Source organism: Asterias rubens, chromosome 14 (genome assembly GCF_902459465.1).
Source record: "Asterias rubens chromosome 14, eAstRub1.3, whole genome shotgun sequence".
Taxonomy (NCBI): Eukaryota; Metazoa; Echinodermata; class Asteroidea; order Forcipulatida; family Asteriidae; genus Asterias; species Asterias rubens.
Genome location: NC_047075.1, coordinates 2979053 through 3001608, shown reverse-complemented (window position 1 = coordinate 3001608; position 22556 = coordinate 2979053). Strand labels below are relative to the sequence as shown.

At 38.5% G+C, this 22556-nt stretch overlaps 1 protein-coding gene across 1 annotated transcript in view; it reads left to right on the top strand.

Moving 5' to 3' along the window:
- Positions 1-810: 810 nt before the first annotated feature.
- LOC117299602 (ligand of Numb protein X 2-like) overlaps positions 811-22556 on the top strand; it is a 41142-nt gene continuing 19396 nt past the window's right edge. The window contains exons 1-2 of the mRNA XM_033783150.1: positions 811-4906; positions 9077-9452. Of these exons, the coding sequence (XP_033639041.1) occupies positions 9169-9452 (284 nt within the window). The 5' untranslated portion in view covers positions 811-4906; positions 9077-9168. The remainder of the gene's footprint in view (positions 4907-9076; positions 9453-22556) is intronic.

Sequence of the window (22556 nt, the reverse complement as noted above, 5' to 3'; positions counted from 1 at the left end):
TTGTGAAATCGACCCCAGGCTTTACTTGAAATTGTTGGTTACTTATTGTAAGATTAGTTCTGGGTAAACTGAGTGCGTTCGTGTTTTTTTTTTTTCATTTCAAAGTTTCAACGATATACTTTGTATGGATGTGAATCATTTTATAACATTTCCTATATCGACCTCTTTTAACACTTTCATCGTGTTTTTATGGCAAAATTGATTATCTCTGCACTTGCTTTGCTCAAAATTTAATTTTTTTCAAATTAGGCCATTTTGCCATGGAATGGCTTTGCTCTTCTTTTGTTTTCCTGAAAAGGGACCGTACTAAAAGGCAAAAGTGCAACACAGACCTTCACTAGCAATCTTCAGTTTTGTTGTGTTATTATATTATTTTCAACCATTAATCTTTATTTGCTTTTTCGAAAGCAAAGGAATATTATATTAATCAGAGAAAGTAGTCCTTAATCAGAAATGTTTATGTCTGGGCGATAAATATTTTAGTATCAAATATAATTGCGACAAACTTAAAGGAACACTGAGTTGGTCTATAGAAAAGCGTTTGAAACCGTTTGTTATGAAATGTATATGGTTGGAAAGATGTTTTAAAAGTAGAATATAATGATCCACACAAGTATCACTCAAAATTGCACGGTTTTCATTTTACGTCGCGAATTAACACGGTCGGCCATTTATGGGAGTCAACTTTTTGACTCCCATAAATGGCCGACCGTGTTAGTCGACGAGGTAAAACGAAAACCACGCAATTTTTGAGGCATATTTGTGTAGATCATTGTATTCTACTTTTACAGCATCTTTCTAATCATATGCATTTTATAACAAACGGTTACAAAACGCTTTTCAAAGACCAACTCGACCGATCCAAGGCAACGTGTTCCTTTAAATCTGGTATGTTGTCGGCACATGGTGAATTTTCTTTATTTATTCAAGGGTTTGTTTTGTCTAATTCTCAGCGATTTCTTTATCTAGTACTTTGTTTGCATGCCCAGGTTATGCCTGCATAAATTTAAGTGCTTTTATTTGACTTTAAGACATTAAAGGGAAATACTATTAACAATAAGTCAGCATGTGCCGACAACGACATCTTCTCTTGATGCTGTTGGTTGTTTTTGGGGAGTTAATTAGATCGTTACCATGGAGATTCGGAGAGCAATTAAGATGGCATGCTGTAAACTGAAGGCTCTCTCTGACAGAAATAAAATTGCCCGATGCTGAGGTTATTTGGGGCTTCTCGGAAGTCTTATATATTTGTTGCCCTTTGTATAAGCTTTATTTAACTAGGATTTTTTTTTTAGGGTGCTCATATTCCAGATATATACTTTAAATTGCAGTGATTTTTGGTTGTGGGCTGGCTATGCATTCAAATTTCTAGACAGGGCTTGGTGAAAAGGTGTTAACATTTCCTGAAAAGTTAAAAACTGGGGGTCCAATATGTTGCTCTGCATTTTTTTTTTTTTTTAGAAACAAAGAAATTGTTTTTTTCACATTTAATTTCTATATCTGTAGTAAGTGTTGTGTAGTACCCAACTATTTTAAAACTGTTGTGTAAAAAAATAAAAGACAGTACTGCAAATTGGGATGTAAGCACAACTAAACACTTTGGGCACTTGCGAAAGCTGTTTTTTTACCAGTTTGTGTTAAAGAACTGGTGTTAACTTTTGGTAGCACTTTGTATACTGTAATGTAGATTTCCTAATAAAGATAACAGTCATAACAATGCACTTATGAATATACAACGATAGATTATGAATATGTATTCCGGGCGGTCCTAGACGTACCATTCATGCCATTGGTCAAAACTTGTCATGTTTACATGTCATGATTATTCATTAGGCCAAATAAAACAAAACTTGTTTAGCGTCCAAGCCCGCTTCCGTTTTAGAGGCCGCCTCCTTTATTTCCCCATAAAAATTTATAACTATTCAATTTTTTTTTTTTTTAAGGCCAACCGGTTTCCTTAAAAAGTGTGTCGGCGGCCATTTTGAACAAAAATTAAATAAAAAAAGGGCCCTCCTCCCTCCTTTTTTTTCAAAAAGGCTGGACACTAAACATGTTTTATTTTTATTTGGCCTTAAGCCGTTTGGACTCGCCCATAAGGCCCCCGTGTATACGTATAAATAGAGTATATTTTTTCCTAGTACTATGGTAGGCATTAACTGTAAATGAAAATGATGTCCATAAGCATTCGATGACGTCACTACCCCCACCCCCAGCCCACCCTAAGCCCACCCCTACTCCAACCCCACCCCACTCCTACCCTACCCTCACCCCACCCCACCCCACCCTACCCTGTTTAGTCCTTTCAAGTTTTTGTATCCGTCTGTGCCCAATTTCATAGAGTAATTACTTAAGCAGAAAATATTCCTTAATAATTCTCTGCTTAGCAGAAATGAGCAGTAAACCAGTCATAAAGTGTACGTTTAACACGGTATTGTGGCTGGTAACCCTGTTCTGGTAAGCATTGTGTTTAGCTTCTTTTTTGTGCTTAAGCAGCTCTATGAAATTGGGCCCATGTCCTGGCTGTTGTATATATTTATTACACTTGCAAAGTAAAAAGTTTAATAAAAGTGTAGTTTATGGGTAGATTTTTGTGTGAGGAAAACTTGGTAATCGTCACCATATTTTTTGTGGACTTTGTGTTTTTTCTTCATGTTAACATTTTAAATTTATGTAAGTTGTTTCCTAAAGGAATTAGTATGGTTGGCATAATTATAGCCCTGGCGGCCTTACACTTTCGTATTATACAACACAGAGGAAGAGGGTTAGACTTGATTCAAGTCCCAATCCCATGCCATCCCCAGAAAACTACTGTTCTGTGATGCTCACTGTACTGTTGGATTGTAAGTTGGCGTGATATAGGGACGTTAATCAAGTCTAGGCTAGGGTTGGCCGCGAATCGATCGTTGGAACTTGTTTCAATTGTCTAGGAAAAAAATATTCGGTTGATGTATCTATTGCAAGAAAGAGGAAGACAGAATAAGTAAGTTTGTTATTTTAAATGGCAATAGAAACAACATCTCAACAATGTACAACCATTGAAATAAAGACAGAAATAATACCAAGTAAAAGTACTTTCTATTAAAAAAAATTATTTGGAAAATGTAAGATGGTAAGATGGTAAGATAAGAACTTTATTATCCCACTCTGGGGAAATAAAAATAACCACAGGGGACAACAAAAATGATAACTTCTATCATTGATATAATGGCATGATGTTCTTCAAATCTTATTATTTTCTGGTTTTCGTTGGGGACCCTCAGAGAAAAACAATTGCCAATTTTGTAGCCGGAAAAGGCGATAAAAAAGTTTTAGAACCGAAAGTTCAGAAGTCAATGTGCAAATTCAGTCGAGAAATTGTACACCTATGTTAAATGCTAAAATGAGCTTAATATTATTTCAATGCATAAATTATCAGAAGTTTGTTCCTCGCTTTATACATGTCTAATAGTATCCTAAACTTTGAATGAAAAATGAAAAAGGACCTCAGAATCATTTCACATTCTGATTTTCAAAGTTAGCAAGTTTTGAAAAGTATGGTGTTTATGGTGAACTTATTATCGTTAAACGTCAAATACAAACTGCATGGTAACTGTATCAATTTTGCTAAGCAAGAGTTTTCTCTGCTATCCACGTTTGTGGTAAAGGCTCTATCAAAACCATACTTTTGTCCATTGAGTACTATAGGTTCGATGTTGTGTTGAATTTTGCAAGTAAACTTTTTTTTAAAGAAACTATAATTCCCACCATAGATTTTGCACGTAGTTTGTTGTTAAAAAGTGTTTGAAATTATATTCGGAATATTAAATGATTTTCTTGTACTGGTCCACGTTCTATCGTCATTGATGAGAGTGTTTCTGTTTTTACCAGGGAGGGAGGGATTACTTCTAGAAACTATAAGGCTCCCCCGTGAGCCTTATAGTTTCTTGAAGAAGGGATGGATATAATATGATACGGTCCGGCGATGTGGTGATCATGATAATCCCTACACGGGCGCGTAACACAGATGCTAATTGGTAAAAATTAAAAAGTACTCAAAAAAAAGTAATATTGAAGTCTCTCGGCCTCAGCTCTTGGAAGTCAATCAAATAGTTAGGCCTCCTTTCACAGACAACTGTCTTTCCAATCAGTTTCTTTTCATTTTTTTTGGCAGGTCAGCAGAATTCTAAATATCGAAAGAAAACACCCGAAAAATGTTGTTTTTTGGTTACCAAACCGACTTGCTGCCAGTTTTTATGAGCCACTCCTTAAATTCCCAAGCCAACCACATTAGCGCCTAATAATTTCATCAAATCTCCTCGAAATTTGAACTATGTACAACGTCCGCCAGGCTTGGGTATGATGCACGAAATCTATTAGATGCATGCCCTCTACTTCTAGAAAATTTCACGGTGAGCCTTATAGTTTCTAGAAGTACAATGTAGGCCTACATGCCCTCCAAAATCTTGAGGTTTGGGGCTTAGTTTTTCGTATGGATAGTTGAGAGACGTGTAAAAAGAATCTGCAAAAGTTGACCGTTGGTTTTGACTAGCGCCCTCTCTTGTAAAAGGTATGCGGGGGTTTTGTTTTCGTTTAGAAAAACAAAGCCTAATTTGTTGACGTGCAGCTGATGTTTTTAAAAAATGCATCAACATTTTAAAAAACAATTCAATTTATCTTTGAAATGATCACTTCAAAGATCAGCAAAAGGGTATTTGAAGTGTTTACTATCGCCTCTAACGATAACCTCATGTTTAATTTGATAACTTGTTACTGACACCAAGTACACGTTTTGAAGTTAAAATTTCTCATTCATAAAGCAAGGGATTATTGCAACACTTCACGGGAAATATCTGTGAAGGAATTTGGTGTTTATTTTGCTGTTTTGCTGTTTTAGGAGGCTCGAAATGGTTTGGGTAACAGATGACTGGTAAGTGTACATATTTCATTCTTTAATTTGTGTTTTTGGCGTAGGTAGTTGTGATTTTTAATGAATAAAAGCGGAGATAGTTTAGAAAATTTGACTATCCGTTCGTCGCATACATGTAGCATAGACCCATTAGGGCCCACAAACGTGTACAAAAAAAACGTATTGTATTTTGGAATCCGTATTGATTTTTGTAATGTAACTTTATAAGTTTGCAGTCCAAACATGCATTGATTTGGTGTGCGGTGGTGGTTTTGCATGGTGTGGGGGAACATGATTGGTATTCTATCTATGGTCTAACTACACACAGTTGGACAGCTGGCTTTTTATATTTCAATGTTAATATTATTATTAAACTTTAATTTACATTTTTATGCAAGAGAAGATTTGAGTTAGTTTGTTGACGTTGGTTGGTTTATTAAAAAACAGGATAACTCTCCGCATGGCGCCACCCCTTTTTCACTAATTTTTACAAATAGGGATATCTTATTGAGGTAAATTAGAATTAGATACTATATTATTTCATATCAAATGAAAAAGTGGTGGCGCCATACGGAACTTTTCCCAAAAACATTTTAGTTTTTTTTTCTCATCTGAATAAATGTTGGGATAACTTTCCGTATGGCGCCACCACCTTTTCACTCATTTTTACAAAAAGGGATATCTCATTGAGGTTAATTAGATACTATATTATTTAATATCGAATGAAAAAGTGGTGGCGCCATACGGAAACTTTTCCAAATGTTGACAGATTGCTGAATTTTAAAAAGAAAAAGAAAAACATTAAAATTAAATACAAACATTATTTGTTTGACACGCGGACAATGCACAAAAAGTAAAAAGATTTCCTGACCAGGGGGCATGGAGGCAATCGCCTTTGTTGCCTCCGTGAAGTATTAGGCCTGACAATTTCTGAAACACAACTCTTTCAATGTTAAGGGTCATTAGTTCAGAAACAATGCTCTAAATTTCCACCTTCAAATCCATGTTGAATGTGCAAGATGGTCGCCTAATTTTCTTGCTAACCTGTGAAATACATTGTACAGTAAGTACAACTTAAGCAAAATTTGTTAGCACAGAAATGTGCTTAATACGTTAAAGGCAGTGGACACTATTGGTAATTACTCAAAATAATTATTAGCATAAAATCTTACTTGGTAACGAGTAATGAGGAGAGGTTGATAGTATAAAATATTGTGAGAAATAGCTCCCTCTGAAGCGACATAGTTTTCGAGAAAGAAGTATTTTTTTCCACGAATTTGATTTCAAGACCTCAGATTTAGAATTTGAGGTCTTGAAATCAACTAAGCACACAACTTTGTGTGACTCTGGTTATTTTTTCTTTCATTATTATCTCGCAAGTTCGATGACCGATTGAGCTCAAATTTTCACAGGTTTGTTATTTTATGCATGTTGAGATACACCAACTGTGAAGGCGATTTATTATACGCAATTAAAGACACTTGACACTATGTCAAATATCAGTCTTCTCACTTGGTGTATCTCAACATATGCATAAAATAACAAACCTGTGAAAATTTGAGCTCGATTGGTCGTTGGAGTTGCGAGATAACTACATGTATGAAAGAAAAAAACACCCTGGTGAATGGTGAATGTGCATGATGGCCGCCTAATTTTCTTGCTAACCTGTGAAATACACAAGTACACCTTGGCAAAATTTGTCTGGCACTACAGTGTAAGCATTTGGGCCCTGGTTCACTGTGAATTCGGTTGACCAGACCATCCAAACCTCATCCTCTGTGGCAAGGTTCAAAATATCTTATAAAAAGTTCCTTATTTCCCAGTATGTGACATAGTTTTTATACCTATATTCTCATTGTAGTTTTTGCTAACTTTGTCATTGTCATTTTCTCCAGTGGTTCGTTCGTATGTATGTCTGTCAGTCTGTTTGTCTGATGGTCTGTCTGTCTGTCTGTCTGTTTTACTGTGTTTTGTCCTAAGCATGTAGTTTATCTATTTTGTTATGTAAAGGCAAGCCGCTACAAGCTACCTGGCTTATTTTGGGCCTTGCCTCCACGCGTTTTCCGCCAGTGTAGTATTTTTTTGTTCTATCATTATACCTGTATGTATTTACTATAATATTGTGGAAATGTTTTGTGGAAATAAATGTATATTGAATTGAATTGAATTGAATTGAACTGAATGTAATAGTTGGGTTGAGGACTGCAGAGAAGAAAAAGTGAAGGGAAATCCCCGTTAGTGTTACATACACACTGTACATATATGTAAGGTCCTCATATATCTGTCAACACTGAAGTAAATAGTGGGGAGTCTCAAGTCTCAAGTCCAGTTTAGCGTGCATTATGATGACAGTCTGTTTGTTGACTTTGCCTAATATGACAGTTGAGTTGAGTGTAGTGTATCAGGAGATTTATGCAGTTAGTGTCTGTCAATGCAGTGCAAACTCATTGGCTGTGTGTGTTTGTATAGCGTGTCACAACACGTTTCAAGTTTTTAACAGTGGGGTGAATGGCTGCCATTAAGCTTGGGCGATATCGATTTATTTTATTCACGATATATCGCCGACAATATATCGCGATATTCGATATAATCGCGATTAATGAAACTTGACATCATCAGTCTTAAAACTCCAAGTGAAAGAACTTTTTGTAGAAGAGACAGTCCTAGCATAAGAGAGGTGTTTTAATGACCTATTCTTCTGGTTTTACTCCAAACCTATGGGGTGCAAGATGTCTCAGCTAGCAAATACATCGCGATATTTAATCGATATATCGATATATAGCGATTATCGCGATATATCGCGATATATCGATATTTCGATTAATACCAAATCCATCCGATATCAAAATCGTGTCCAAATTAATATCGCGATATTCGATAATATCGTGATATCGCCTAAGCTTAGCTGCCATGCCAGCATCTTTTGAATCATCGGTGAACACAAGTACATTGTACATGTAGGGCATACACTTACAGAGTTGGTTTTACTTGCAAAACAATTGCTGGCAGTGTAAGCACTTTATGTAATCCACCATATTAGATTACATTACTGACAAACCTGTTGAAGTTGGACATCGATCGGCCATCTAGGTCATAGAGAGAATAGTGAAAAATCACTGAGCGATAAACTCCAAATGCGAAATTTGATTATTTACTTCTCATCAAATATGAAATTTCAGACAGAAATATTTCAAGGGATGTTTTCAACTTTCATCATCATTTTTAATTTTTTTACCAATTCTGTAACGTTCCTTTAACTGCAGTTACATTTGTAGCGGACCAGGGCCTATTTTCTAAAACCTTTTATAAAGTACAAAAACTTGTTCCCCTTTAATATTTTTTGCTCAGCAAAGAAATTTGCGAAGCAGAATTTTCTGCTATCAACATCATGATGAACTTGGGCACTGGGTGAAATTGTGAAATCAAGTTTGAAAAAAATATTGAATTTTTTAAATATTTAATTTGTTTAACATTGATTACATTCTGAACACTCAAGGCCCCTTAAAAGGGCACTCTGGATTCTCCCCTTGGCGTAAGCTACATAGCGTGTACATTTATCAGACAGATACACACACAAATTGCGTGCTCTTAAATATATTTTTTTTTTGGGGGGGGGGGGGAGTGGGGGGTTCACAACAAAATAACAAAATGAAGTGTGTACTGGATCCTTTTATGTCTGTGTACATTCAGAAGTAGATGAGGATTGTAATTGAGAAAAATAAATCTGTATTTTTAAATGACCGAAGTGATGTCCCTTGATACTAAAGATCCATTTTTGGAGTGGGTGAACAGATTATTATAAAAATAAAAGTTCTTTTAATGTTGACAATTTTTGGTTTTTTACCCATACACCGATGTGTGTTAGCACTGTATATTCAGTACTTACCCGAGTTCTGTGGGATTTGAACCCACGACCTTTGCAATTCTAGAGCAGTGTTTTACCAACTAGACCACTGAGATTGCCAGGTGGCTAGAGGCAGTGCGAATCCTATGATTAGCAGCGGGTACTGCAAACGATTTATATGTCAAGATTGCATCGGGAATAAAGAATATTAATTTTAGTTTATACCCTAACCCATATACACACTGTATACTCAGTACTTCGAGTTCTGTGAAAAAAATTGCAGGCATATTACTCGGCTTGGATTCGAACCCATGACCTACTAATTTTGTACCTTGTTGTCTCTGCAGATGCGTCGTGGAAAACAAACTTTCCTAGAGGACCCCATCTACCGGCAACAACTCGCCCACTAAAGGACTGACATCATCGGCAGGGTAACAAAATGAGCACCCGGTCGCGCCATCGCGCTGAAATCCTCTGCAAGACCTGCGGGCAGGTCCACGAGGCACACGGCAACCACCTGTACGACTACTGTGAGAGCGTCGACGAGGAGTTGACGTGTAATATTTGCCTGCAGCCGTTGGTCAGCCCAACGGATACGATCTGCGGGCACACGTTCTGTATTAAGTGCATCCGCAGTACGGTGCGCATCCACAAGATGTGCCCCATTGACAGGAAGCCGTTGACGAGTCAGGATTGCAGACCATCCAGTTTCATCGTCAAAAGGTTGGTCCTGTTTTTAGTTTTTTAGCCTTTGAGAAAGACTCTGCTAGGGTCGAAACGTCTGGCCATTCCCTTTTTTTTGGGGCACTTGTCTTTTTAATTGTGGGGTGTCGTGGCCGAGCGGTTAAGAGCACCGAATTCAAGCTCTGCTGATTCTGTTCAGCAGTGTGTGGGTTCGAATCCCGGTCGTGACACTTGTGTCCCTGAGCAAGACACTTAACCATAATTGCTTCTCTCGACCCAGGGGTAAATGGGGACCTGTGAGGGCAGAGATGGTTCTTGTGATTGTAATAGCCGAGTAGCGCATTTGTTGCACGAGGCTGTATACTCCCCAGGGAGCTGAAATGGTTTAAGGAGTGAATTAAGGCCCAGTGACCAGGGGTAATAATTTGAAGGGCTTTGAGACGCCCATTCGGGAGTGAATAAACTCGAATATTATTTTTATTTAATCACAATTTGACTTACACTTTGTCCTGGCTTGGGCTCCATGTACAAGTTAGCTTATTGGGGATAAATTTTAAATTTGAGGTCTCGAAATCAAATTTGTGGAAAATTACTTCTTTCTCGAAAACTACATTACTTCAGAGGGAGCCGTTTCTCACAATGTTTACTATTAACCTCTCCCCATTACTCGTCACCAAGTAAGGTTTCATGCTGATAATTATTTTGAGTACGTGTAATTACCGACACTGCCCACTGCCTTTAAACCAGACTCAAAGTCAACATTCGAATATAACTTCTTTCTGCTCCAACATGTATTACAACAGTTTTTTCAACTGAAAAACACAAGACTGCACGACATGCAGTAAGCTTGGGCGATATCGATTTATTTTATTCACGATATATCGCCGACAATATATCGCGATATTCGATATAATCGCGATTAATGAAATTCGACATCATCAGTCTTCAAACTCCAAGTGAAAGTTGTAGAAGAGACAGTCATGGCTTATGAGAGGTGTTCTAATGACCTATTCTTCTGGTTTTACTCCAAACCTATGGGGTACAAGATGTCTCAGCTAGCAAATACATCGCGATATTTAATCGATATTGCGATATATCGCGATTATCGCGATTATCGCGATATATCGCGATATATCGATATTTCGATTAAAACCAAATCCATCCGATATCGCAATTGTTTCCAAATTAATATCGCGATATTCGATAATATCGTGATATCGCCCAAGCTTAACATGCAGGATGTATCCTAAAGGATACAAAATATTCCACTGCACTTAACATACATAGGATACGTGCATAATACACGATACATGTTCCCCCCTACACATAAATTAGATTTGCTTTCTTGAGATCTGAATATAATTCCTTCAAGATTGATAGTTTGTCCTTCACCATTGCCATAAAAAGAATCCCAAGGCATCTCCCGCAGGACTACTCAGCTCCTACAACCACCGTCTCTTGCTTCAAGTCTGAATACCATTACGCATAAAAAACATTTAAACATGCAGCCCTAGGGTTTGACCGGTAATCACTGATGTGGAGAGAATATTGTGTGCCGTTTCAGGGCATCGTTTTTTTTCTTGCTATGCATGAGTTTTGCAGTATGAGATGAATTATTATAAATAGAGAAGAGTGTTCGATTTTTTGTTTTAGGATTTAAAGGCATTTAAAGGAACACTTTGCCTTGGATCGGTCGAGTTGGTCTTTGAAAAGCGTTTGTACCGTTTTTAATAAAATGCATCGGTAGGAAGATTTTGTAATATAGTAGAATACAAACACGCCCCAAAATTGCACAGTTTTCCTTTTTGAAAGAGATTGGCTCTGACAAGAGCTTTTGTTGTGTGCATTCATCGTGGTTCTCTCCTGATTTTTTTTTTTAATTGTGGGGCATTCTGGACCAATATTGTTGAAGTTTTGCCTGGAGGCAGCATTGAAACAAGGTTCCTGGAAGTAGATTACGCGCTGTTACTAATATGAAGTGCACTCCGCGTGATAATCTTGCACGCCTGACACGCGGAAGCCAGTCGGTTACATGTACATGTATAAACACTGGTCATTATCAACCGTTTAAACACCCCCACGTGACGCGCTCTCCACCAATAGGAGTAGAGAAACTGTCTGGGGCAATTATGAATACATGTATGTGTTTAAACAAGAACAGGCTACATGTTCATATTGCATAGGGCTGGTGTGCTTGGCAGATATGTATTACTGTTGGAAACCCATGAAGTGGGACAGTAATATATTCTCTTGGATCTTAATAAGTTGATTGTTTGCTAATCCCTTTGGCTAATGGATTTTAACGGCAGTGGACACTATTGGTAAATGTCAAAGACTAGCCTTCACAGTTGGTGTATCTCAACATATATGCATAAAATAACTAATCTGTGAAAATTTTAGCTCAATCGGTCATCACAGTTGCGAGATAATAATGAAAGAAGAAAACACCCTTGTCACACGAAGTTGTGTGCGTTTAGATGGTTGATTTCGAGACCTCAAGTTCTAAATCTGAGGTCTCGAAATCAAATTCGTGGAAAATTACTTCGTTCTCAAAAACTATGGCACTTCAGAGGGAGCCGTTTCTAACAATGTTTTATGCCATCAACCTCTCCCCGTTACTCGTCCCCAAGAAAGGTTTTATGCTAATAAATATTTTGAGTATACCAATAGTGTCCACTGCCTTTAATAAGTTGATTGTTTGCTAATCCCTTTGGCTAATGGGTTTTAATGGGGATCATCATCATGTGTAGGATGGATTAACACATTACTATTGATCTTGTTTCTTGGTCCAGTGATCATGGGCTCCTTGGGGCTCTTCGCAGATCCATTTAGGAGGAGATGAGTATACATTCATAAATACCTAAGACAGTTTATCCATTCTGATTGGTCTAAAGGGCATCACAAGGTGTTGTTTGAACGGATGATATAACACCAGTAAAAAGTGTTATAACATGGGCATGACACGCACGCTTGCACCTGTGCGTATAAGACAGTTTCTTCATTCCTATTGGTCGAGAGCAACGGCCGGGACAGTTGTGCCAGATCATGCGATACACAGTGCGCCCTTATCATTCCCTTAATAAGGAGTTGTTTACCCGATCGGGCCGAGGGCCTAACCATTTCCTAGCTGGAGGGGTGTTGTGTTGAAAGAAATCATTGAATAATTATCATTTTTGCATTTATTTTACCTTTTGACCAAAAAGTGTTGATAGTTTTTGACCGAAAAGGTATGAATGGGAATCAAAGTGTGTTGAATCGGTTTTCTTGATAATTTACCTTTACTTCATCTCGGTAAAATTATCAAGTCCAGGCCTCGGCGCGGGTTTAAACCACTAGTTGAAAACCTCGTCACCACACATTGATTCCCTTAGCTGTAATTTATAAACAGCTCTTTCCTTATTATTATGAGGAAGCTCTTTATTAGCTGGGCCCAATTTCATGGAGCTGCTAAGCACAAAAATTTGTTTAGCATGAAATTTATCCTTGAGAAAAACATGATTACCAACAAATTTCCATTTGTTGCATATTGCATGTTTACTTGCATTCGGCTGTTGTTTGCTAATCCTCAAAATTACATGGAAATTTGGTTGGTAATCCTGTTTTTATCAAGGAAGAAATTTCATGCTAAGCAAATTTTTGTGCTTAGCAGCTCTGTGAAATTGGGCCCAGCTGTTTCTCTGAACTAAACTTTACACTCAAAAAAAGTAACGAAATCAAATAATTTATAACACAAATTTACAAATCTAAATCGCGTTTAAAGTGGGACAGTAACATTCTCTTTGATGGAAGTTTATTGTCTGGTAATCCTTTATCTAATGGGTTAAGTGTTGGGGATCATCATGTTTAGGACAGATTTACACCTGCTATTGATCTAGTTTCATGGTCCAATTCAATTTCCCTGATGCTTTAAAAACTCTGTGCGGATCCATTTAGGAGGAGGATGGCTATACACAGCTGTCCTTATTATATTGGGGCGAAGTGAATCTTGTTGAGAACAGAACAGAATAAGAGTTCTCATTGGATTGGATGTGCTGCTCTACGCTGTATGAGAAAATAGGATTAGCTGATTGCCAACTGCTTACCAACCAAGAGGAACATGTAGATGGTATAATCCAAAAAAATAGTCTGACGTTTCGGTCCTCTAGTAAGAGTTCTCACAAACATTATTAGCCAAAATTCAATTCAAAGTGGTCTGACAGGTTTGTTCAGTGTTGAAAAGGCATCCCTGTTTCATATGAAATAATAATGGTACATGTAGTTGAAAAGCAGATGGAATAGTGAAATGACAATCTACAGTATTTTCTTGCTGGCCAGTCACTAAAACCATGGTGGTATATAATTAGAAACACAGACATTATATTTGTCTCCCAATAACTCAATATTCCACACACGCAGCCTTCATGCTAATAGTAAGATGCATCATGTACAATATTTGCACAGATTGATGTAGAAAAACAGAGCAAAGCGATTCCAATCACTTAATAACCTGCACTAAATGTCCGCTGACATCCAACAAAAACACACACACACACACACACAGACACGAACAGACAGTAAACTAAGAATCCAAACCGACTATGTTTTTTCAGCTTCATTTTTTGTGTGGTTTCCTTGCCGACAGTCGGTCCGGCGACGAAACACAATCCTACCCCTGGTGATTGTAAAAAGACGCCGAGGAGAGTGCTTTTGTAAGAACATTGGGGATGCGTGAATGAGGAATTACACGATGGTTATAGAATGAGTCATTGTTGTGTGGAGAAGAAAAGGCCAGAGACTTTGATGGGATTGTGAACGGGCTGGAGTGGGTCGATTATTCCCTTGTTGAGAACAGAACGAGAAAGACAGAGCTTTTTCTATTTTAAAGGATTCGGGTACTTTTTCAACATGTCCACAGATTTACATTAAAACTTACACGGTTTGAAGATAATGATAGTAGAAAGCTTCCCTTCAAATATTACATTACTTACTGAGGTGCTGATAGGTTTTGAGAAATGAGAAAAACAAGTCACAAAATAATTGTTGTCTTGCTCAGGGACACTGGTGTCACGACCGGAATGAGAACTCACACTCTGCTGAACAGAATCACCAGAGCTTGAATTCAGTGCTCTCATCTGCTCGGCCACGATATCCCAAAGTACTGTACTTTATAAACAAAAGCAAACTTTACATTACTAAGGGAATAAAAGGGTAGCGACGAGTTCTTACACGGCAAGGTTTTAAACGGACGTGTAAGAACGAGTCACAACTCTTTTATTCCCATTCATAAAATATGCCCTTTTGTTAAAAAACGTTAAAAAAAATACAATTACAGACACTTTGACGCTCTGTTGCGCGTGGGTTGTGTTTATGCGCGCGCGCTTAGAAGTAGATTACGCGCTGTTACTAATAGCTATGAATTGCGTTCCCCGTGATAATCTTGCGCGCCTGACTCGCGGGAGCCAGCTGGTTATAAACACTGGTCATTATCAACTGTTTAAACACCCCCACGTGACGCGCTCTCCAACAATAGGCGTAGAGAAACTGTCTGGGGTATTTGTGAATACGTACAATATAGATTATATGATTGTACCATGCAAATGTTGACTTTTGAGTCAGGATAATCTTTCCATATTGAGACTAATCAGATACATGTAAACTTCTCTAACTTGTTCAAATAACAGAAAAAAATATATATAAAATATACATAAACACATCATACAGTGCTGATTAAAGGGAAGGTACACGTTTGGTAGTTACTCAGAACACATATTAACTTAAAAAACTGACTTGGTATTGAGGATTGGAGAGCTGTTGATAGTATAAAACATTGTGAGAAACGGCTCCCTCTGAAGTAATGTAGTTTTGAGAAAGAGGTAATTTCTCACTCAAATAATAAAAGACTTTTTAGCTAGAAGTCTTTTATTCCTATCTGAAAGCACACAAATTCGTCCAACAAGGGTGTTTTTTCTGTCATCATTTTCTCGCAACTTCAATGACCGATTGAGCCTAAATTTTCACAGGCTTGTTATTTTATGGTTATGATGGGATACCCCAAGTGAGAACACTGGTACGTATTTGACAATAACCAAACGTGTACCTTCCCTTTAAGCTGTGCATAAAGTTTTTTTTTATCTTGATTTTCGTCTTGAAAACAAACAAAAATATCTGTCCAGTATGTTGTGGACAACCAGGGTAATGGCCAACCATGTAGTGTCTTTTGCCCATTACCCTGACTGTTTCAAAATTTGGACAGGCTGTTTTAAATTTGGATGCCCTGTTCTAAATTTGGAAAACCCTGTTTTACCTGTCATTACACGCGTATTGTAATGTAAGTGAACAAATTGGACACAAAAAATTTGGAAACCCTTATAAATTCTAAATCCTGGCTCAAAAACCTTGGTGCTCAGTTTCAGGGTCAATTTAACTCCCTGGTCTGATAGGCAAAGTGTTAGGCCAGAGGGGTTTCTGGGTGTCTTTTGGACACCAGGCCTGTTTCAAATTTGGAAAACCTATTTTATTGGTCATTTACTGTGTAAGTGACCAATTTGGACACCCAGCAAATTTGGAAACACATAATTTACAAAATCATTGGTCATTGGTGCTCGTTTTTTTGAGGGTCAAATTAACTCCACACTCTGATGGGCGTCTTGTGTGTTAAAGCCAGAGGGGAGTCTGGGTGTCTTTTAGACAACCTGTTTTAAATTTAACCCTGTTTTATCTGTCAATACACATCATGTATTTATGTAAGATGTACGTGAACAGAATGGACACCATTCACCATGGAAGCAAATTTTGAAACCCTTATCAAATCTTTGCTAAAACCTTATTGCTCGGTTTTAGTGCTCGGTTTAAGGGTCAATTTGACTCCTTGTCTGAGTGAACCCAATGTTCGCAATGTCCAGAGTAATAACCCAAGCCCGCATCCATTCTTAGTTTTCATTATTGTTCTAAATGAAGATGCATGCACTCAGCAACGTCGAGTCAAAACCCTTTTACCAAGTCCTGGCTAAAACCTTATTGCTCGGTTTTAGTGCTCGGTTTAAGGGTCAATTTGACTCCTTGTCTGAGTTATACCCAATGTCCGCAATGTCCAGCGTAAGAACCCAAGCCCTGCATCCATTTTTAGTTTTCATTATTATTCTAAATGAGAAATGACACGCCCTCCCCGACTGGCCTTCAGCGAGGTCACACAGCTGGAGAGTGCACAGTTGACAAAGCCCTTCATCCATGCAGATAAATGAGCACTGGTCGTTAACACCTGCAACTGCCCAATTTCATAGAGCTGCTTTTAAAAGCACACAACAAAGTAAGCACATTAAACATTGTGCTTACAAGACTAAGGTTTCCAGCCAAAGTACCATGTCACATGTACAATTTGTACTTGGTTACCTGCTCATTTCTGCTAAGCAGGAAATTGTATGCTTGCCAATCTTAATATAGGATTTGAGGCATTGCATGGTGAGGTATCAATGTACACTATATTTGGTTTGCGGTAACACCATGTGTGTATCTACTTGCCAGGTAGAGTTGTTCTTAGGGAACTGTCAATCCATGCTTGCCAATCTTCTCCACTAAGCAAAAACTGATTGGAACAGTAGTCACAATGATGTAAACTTAATGTAATTTGGGCTGGTAACCTAATTTATGTAAGCATACTTTTCTTTGCTTATCAAGTTCCTGGCCCAATTTCATAGAGATGCTTCAAAAGCGGAAAATTTTGCTTACCAATTTTCTGCTTAGCAGAAACGAGCAAGATACAAGTCACAAATTTTGCATGTGGCATGATATTTTGGCTGGTAATCTTATTCGGGTAAGCACATTTTTGTTCTGCTTAGACTAGTATTTGTGCTAATGCTATAGTCGGAATAAGGTTACCAGCCAAAATACCCTTTTGCGTACAATTTGAACTGGTATCCTGCTCATTTCTGCTTAGCAAACAATTGTAAGCAATATTTCCGTTTCAGCAGCTCTATGAACTGATGAAATTGAACCCTGGAGGTCTCCATTGTTGTGGAAACCCGTTTCATAAGCTCTGATCGCGGGATTTGCTTTTCTTTAGTCGATTATTTCCAAAGAGAATCACTTGACTGAATAAACACAGGATCTGATAAATTGACCAAGAATGACCCTGAAATTCTCAAACAATAACATTCATTTGGATAAAATATCAATGTGTACACTGTACAATAAAGACCTTGGTTTAATACTTTTGGATCTAGGCTCTACTAAAAATTTACAACGAATGCTTTGCTCTAGTTGAAATGTGCTTGACTCTTGCAAGACAATCACTTGAAAATTGCGACGTCAAATTTGCATGAAATAGCCAAAATCTATTCATCTCAGCTTTGAAGTAGAGTCAGCCTAAGATGCAATGCCAGATTTTGTTTTGCCATTTTTATGGTAACAATTAAAAAACTATTTAAACTGAGGCCCTATCAAACAGTTAGTTTCTGTTGTTCAATCTAGTGAGGTGTGCGGTGACAATGTGCAAGAGGGAATTGAGCCTTTGTATATTTTGAATGTTAGCTCTAAATATCTTCCTGATTGTTGTACATTTGGTTTGCGGTAACACCATGCGTGTATCTACTTGCCAGGTAGAGTTTGTTCTCAGAGAACTGTCTTGCTTTATTCTACTACCGCGGAGTAGATGTTCGGGGGTTCGGGAGACTTCTCAGTTCTGAAAAGAACTGTCCTGCTTTTTAACTATTACCCGGGCGGATGGTATAGAAAATAGGCTGGGACATGTATTACAGTCTCCTGACAATGACTAGGGCAAGCTAGTCGAATCGTTGAGACCAATTTAAGAACTGACTCCGCGGTAGTACAGTTAATCACGATCCTACATGATGTATTTAGCTAAAGTATTAGTCCCAGCCTATTTCGACCCTGTTCAACTTTTGTTTTTATAGGCCTAGTATCAAAGTAACATTATGGGCCTATTAGAATAGGAAAATTACATTGTAGTTTTTATTTCAGCATCACCAAGCACCAAATATGTCTTTTACATATTTTGATTTGATACACATTATGTGTGAGGTCACGTCATCGGGCACACATTCCTTCACATTCATTCTCAAAATCCCACCAACAATCAGCTCCAATCATAATCAAATCCCCCAATCCAATTCACTCCAAAGCCCTGTGGCATAAAATCCATTTTAGTACACCCAGCCCCCCCCCCCCACTACAAATTCTTTGAGCCATTCAAGTTTTAAAGGCACTGGACACTAAACAAGTACAAAATAATAATATTTAATAGATGTTAAATTTGCATCGGAGATAAGGGATTTGAACTGCCTCTAGCTACCGGGCAATCTCGGCGGTCTAGTTGGTAAGACACTGCTCTAGAATTGCAAAGGTCGTGGGTTCGAATCCCACTCGAGTAAAATGCCTGTGATTTTTTTTCACAGGACTCGTGAAAGTACTGAGTATATAGTGCTACATCGGTGTATATGGGTAAAAAAAACCAAAAAAAAAACCAATAATAATAATAAGACTTGTAATGCGCACGTATCCACCCTGCTGGGTGTTCCAACAACAAACCAAACCAACAACAAACAAAACAATACAGAACAAAGAAAAAAACAGACACAACAAAATTAGTCTTGAAAACCTGTGACATAAGACAAGTTTTGAGAAGAGATTTGAATGTTGTGGTACAAAGACAAGATCCAAGATTAAGTGGTCGAGAGTTCCAGATGTGTGGCGCAGCTGAAGAAAAAGACCTGTCTCCCCATGAGTGTCAGGACTTGGGTTCAATGAGAAGAAGCATCGGAACTTGATCAAAGAAAATTATAGAAAATTTCAGAAAATTACTTGAAATAACTGTTAGCATAAAAACTTATTTGGTAACGAGTAATGGAGAGCTGTTGATGGTACATTGTCTAAAACATTGCGAGAAACGGCTACCTCTGAAGTAACATTATATTTTTTGAGAAGGAAGTAATTTCTCACCAAAATATTTGAGTTAAATTTTAGACCTCAGCTGAGGTCTCGAATTCCAGCATCTGAAAGCACACATCTTTTGCGACAAGGTTTTTTTCCTTCTTCCCCTTCTGCTCTCGCAACTTCAACGACAAATTGAGTTCAAATTTTCACAGGTTTGTTATTTTATACATATGTTGAGATACACCAAGTGAGAATACTGGTCTTTGACAGTTTACCGAAGTGTCCAGGGGTGGATTTCACAAAGAGTTAGGACTAGTCTTATCTCGAGTTACATGTAGGACCAGTTACTCGTCCTAACTTAGGACTATCCAGGATGCAATTTGTTCTCCTAGGACTACTGTGACTAGTCCTAAGTTAGGACTAGTCCTAACTCTTTGTGAAATCCACCCCAGTGCCTTTAAATCCCTTTTAGTATAATTCCCCCCCCCCCTCGACTACAAAAACCCTGACACAACAACAATGGGAACGGAGCTCTAGATATGGGGACCAGACCAGACACCTTTACAGCTACACAAACACCAGGGAATTACCTCTATGTCCTGTGTCTGTTGTGCTCCGAGGCCGGTCAAAGTTGACGCTTGGTTTCTTCAATTCGCTGTCAACTACACATGTGAACATGTACATGATGTACCAACTCTAAAAACAAATCTAAACCAACCAAAATCTAATACATGTAGATGTTAAATTGCATCGGGGATAGAATATTAATTTTGGTTTTACCCGTTACACTGATGTGTGTTTATACAGGTACATGTGTAGCACGAGCACTGTATACTCAGTACTTTGCAGAGTTCGGTGAAAAAAATCGGGGCATATTACTCGCAAAACCCAAATTGCGTAGAAATCCGGCCATGATTGAAATTCGCTCTTGAAGTGCCACAATGACTTTCCTCTGGTAAAAAGGGGCTCTTCTAAAGTTCTTAATGTGGAAGTTATTAATATATGTATTGGAACTTTGCAAAGGGCACAACAGCAAAAGCTCAGGGCACACCAGATTGTTGCTGTGGGTGCCCTCAGCAAAAGCTCAGGGCACACCAGATTGTTGCTGTGGGTGCCCTCAGCAAAAGCTCAGGGCACACCAGATTGTTGCTGTGGGTGCCCTCAGCAAAAGCTCAGGGCACACCAGATTGTTGCTGTGGGTGCCCTCAGCAAAAGCTCAGGGCACACCCGAGTGTTGCTGTGGGTGCCCTCAGCAAAAGCTCAGGGCACACCAGATTGTTGCTGTGGGTGCCCTCAGCAAAAGCTCAGGGCACACCCGAGTGTTGCTGTGGGTGCCCTCAGCAAAAGCTCAGGGCACACCAGATTGTTGCTGTGGGTGCCCTCAGCAAAAGCTCAGGGCACACCAGATTGTTGCTGTGGGTGCCCTCAGCAAAAGCTCAGGGCACACCCGAGTGTTGCTGTGGGTGCCCTCAGCAAAAGCTCAGGGCACACCCGAGTGTTGCTGTGGGTGCCCTCAGCAAAAGCTCAGGGCACACCAGATTGTTGCTGTGGGTGCCCTCAGCAAAAGCTCAGGGCACACCAGATTGTTGCTGTGGGTGCCCTGTGTGTCTCTAGGCCTGAGAAATTGTAGGGCGATTTTGATTCCTGACTGTCTACATGTATAATTACCAGTCAGCAGGGGGCTTCCGTATCAGGGCTTGAATTTGGGGTGAAGGGCCGCAAGGTTTGTCGCTCAAAATTATTACTGGTCCAAAAAGGACTAAAAAAGAGGGTCACCCTAAAAAGGACAAACAAATAGAAATGTACACCCAAAAATAGAGAAACATACCCAAAAGAGGGTAGCCCCCTAAGTAATAAGCTTGGGCGATATCACAATATTATCGAATATCGCGATATTAATTTGAAAACGATTTCGCTATCGGATGGATTTGGTTTTAATCAAAATATCGATATATCGCGATAAATTAAATATCGCGATGTATTTGCTAGCTGAGACATCTTGCACCCCATAGGTTTGGAGTAAAACCAGACAAATAGGTCATTAGAACACCTCTCTTATGCTATGACTGTCTCTTCTACAACTTTCACTTGGAGCTTGAAGACTGATGATGTCAAATTTAATTAATCGCGATTATATCGAATATCGTGATATATTGTCGGCGATATATCGTGAATAAAATAAATCGATATCGCCCAAGCTTACTAAGTAATAATAATAATAATAATAATAATAATATTTATTTGGGCAATCACATTTACAAGCACATGTACATACATTAAAAATATTTAAGAAAACAAAGTAAAACAACAGTGGGGTGCCCAGGAGAGCATAAAAGTAAAAAAAAAATAACTATTGCCAAAAGATGTATGTCTCCTAAATCCCCCAAAATACATTAAGGCAAGAGAGGGCATATATGGAAAAAGTAGGCATCCAAACAGACTGTAGATATCCCAAAAGAGGAAAAACTAAAAAAGGGGGACACCCCCAAAAAAGTGGGGGAAAATGTGGCTTTTCACTAGACTTTGGTTGGTCCTTATGTAAGCAGGGCTTGTACAATTGTAGCTCAAAATAAATTCCTACTGGACAAGAAAAGACCGTAGAAGAGGGTCACTAACAAAGGACATCCAAATAGTGCTGTACAACCATTAATATTGTATACAACATTTATGAAATAGGCCTACATGTTTCATATCTGGGCTACTAAAACTTTCTGTGGAATCCACAGTTGACTAGCCCGGTAGGCTACTTTCATGACTTGACAGAAAGCTAAAAGTACAAGGCCTTTGTGTGTACGTCACTGGACTTCAGCAGAGTGTGAGTTTAGGCCTACTGGATGACGTTCCCAAAGTTCGGGTACACACCTATTTTCTTACACCCCTATAGATGTTTCGACACCCCTACATACGTACACAATGTATGTTCTGACACCCCTGTGTTCTTTTTCTAACCGTAACCCTAAACCTATAGCATGTCAATTATTTGTGTACTTGTAAGGTGGTTTTCGGATTGGAAAATAAGGGTGGCAGAATACATACTGTGTACAGCAATCACTGTCCCTTCAGTACATTTTATACCGACATGAGTGAGGTCAATGCACTCTTGCCAGTGGACTCTCTACCTTTTCCCTTCATGTCCAGTTATTATCCATTACACGTGTTATTGTACACGTACAAAACCAGCTAAACGAACAACTTTTACGAGCTCCCCCTGGGGGAGCCCTTCAGTATTTACGCGCTCACCTAGAGGACTTAACTCGATATCCGATGTCGCCTTCT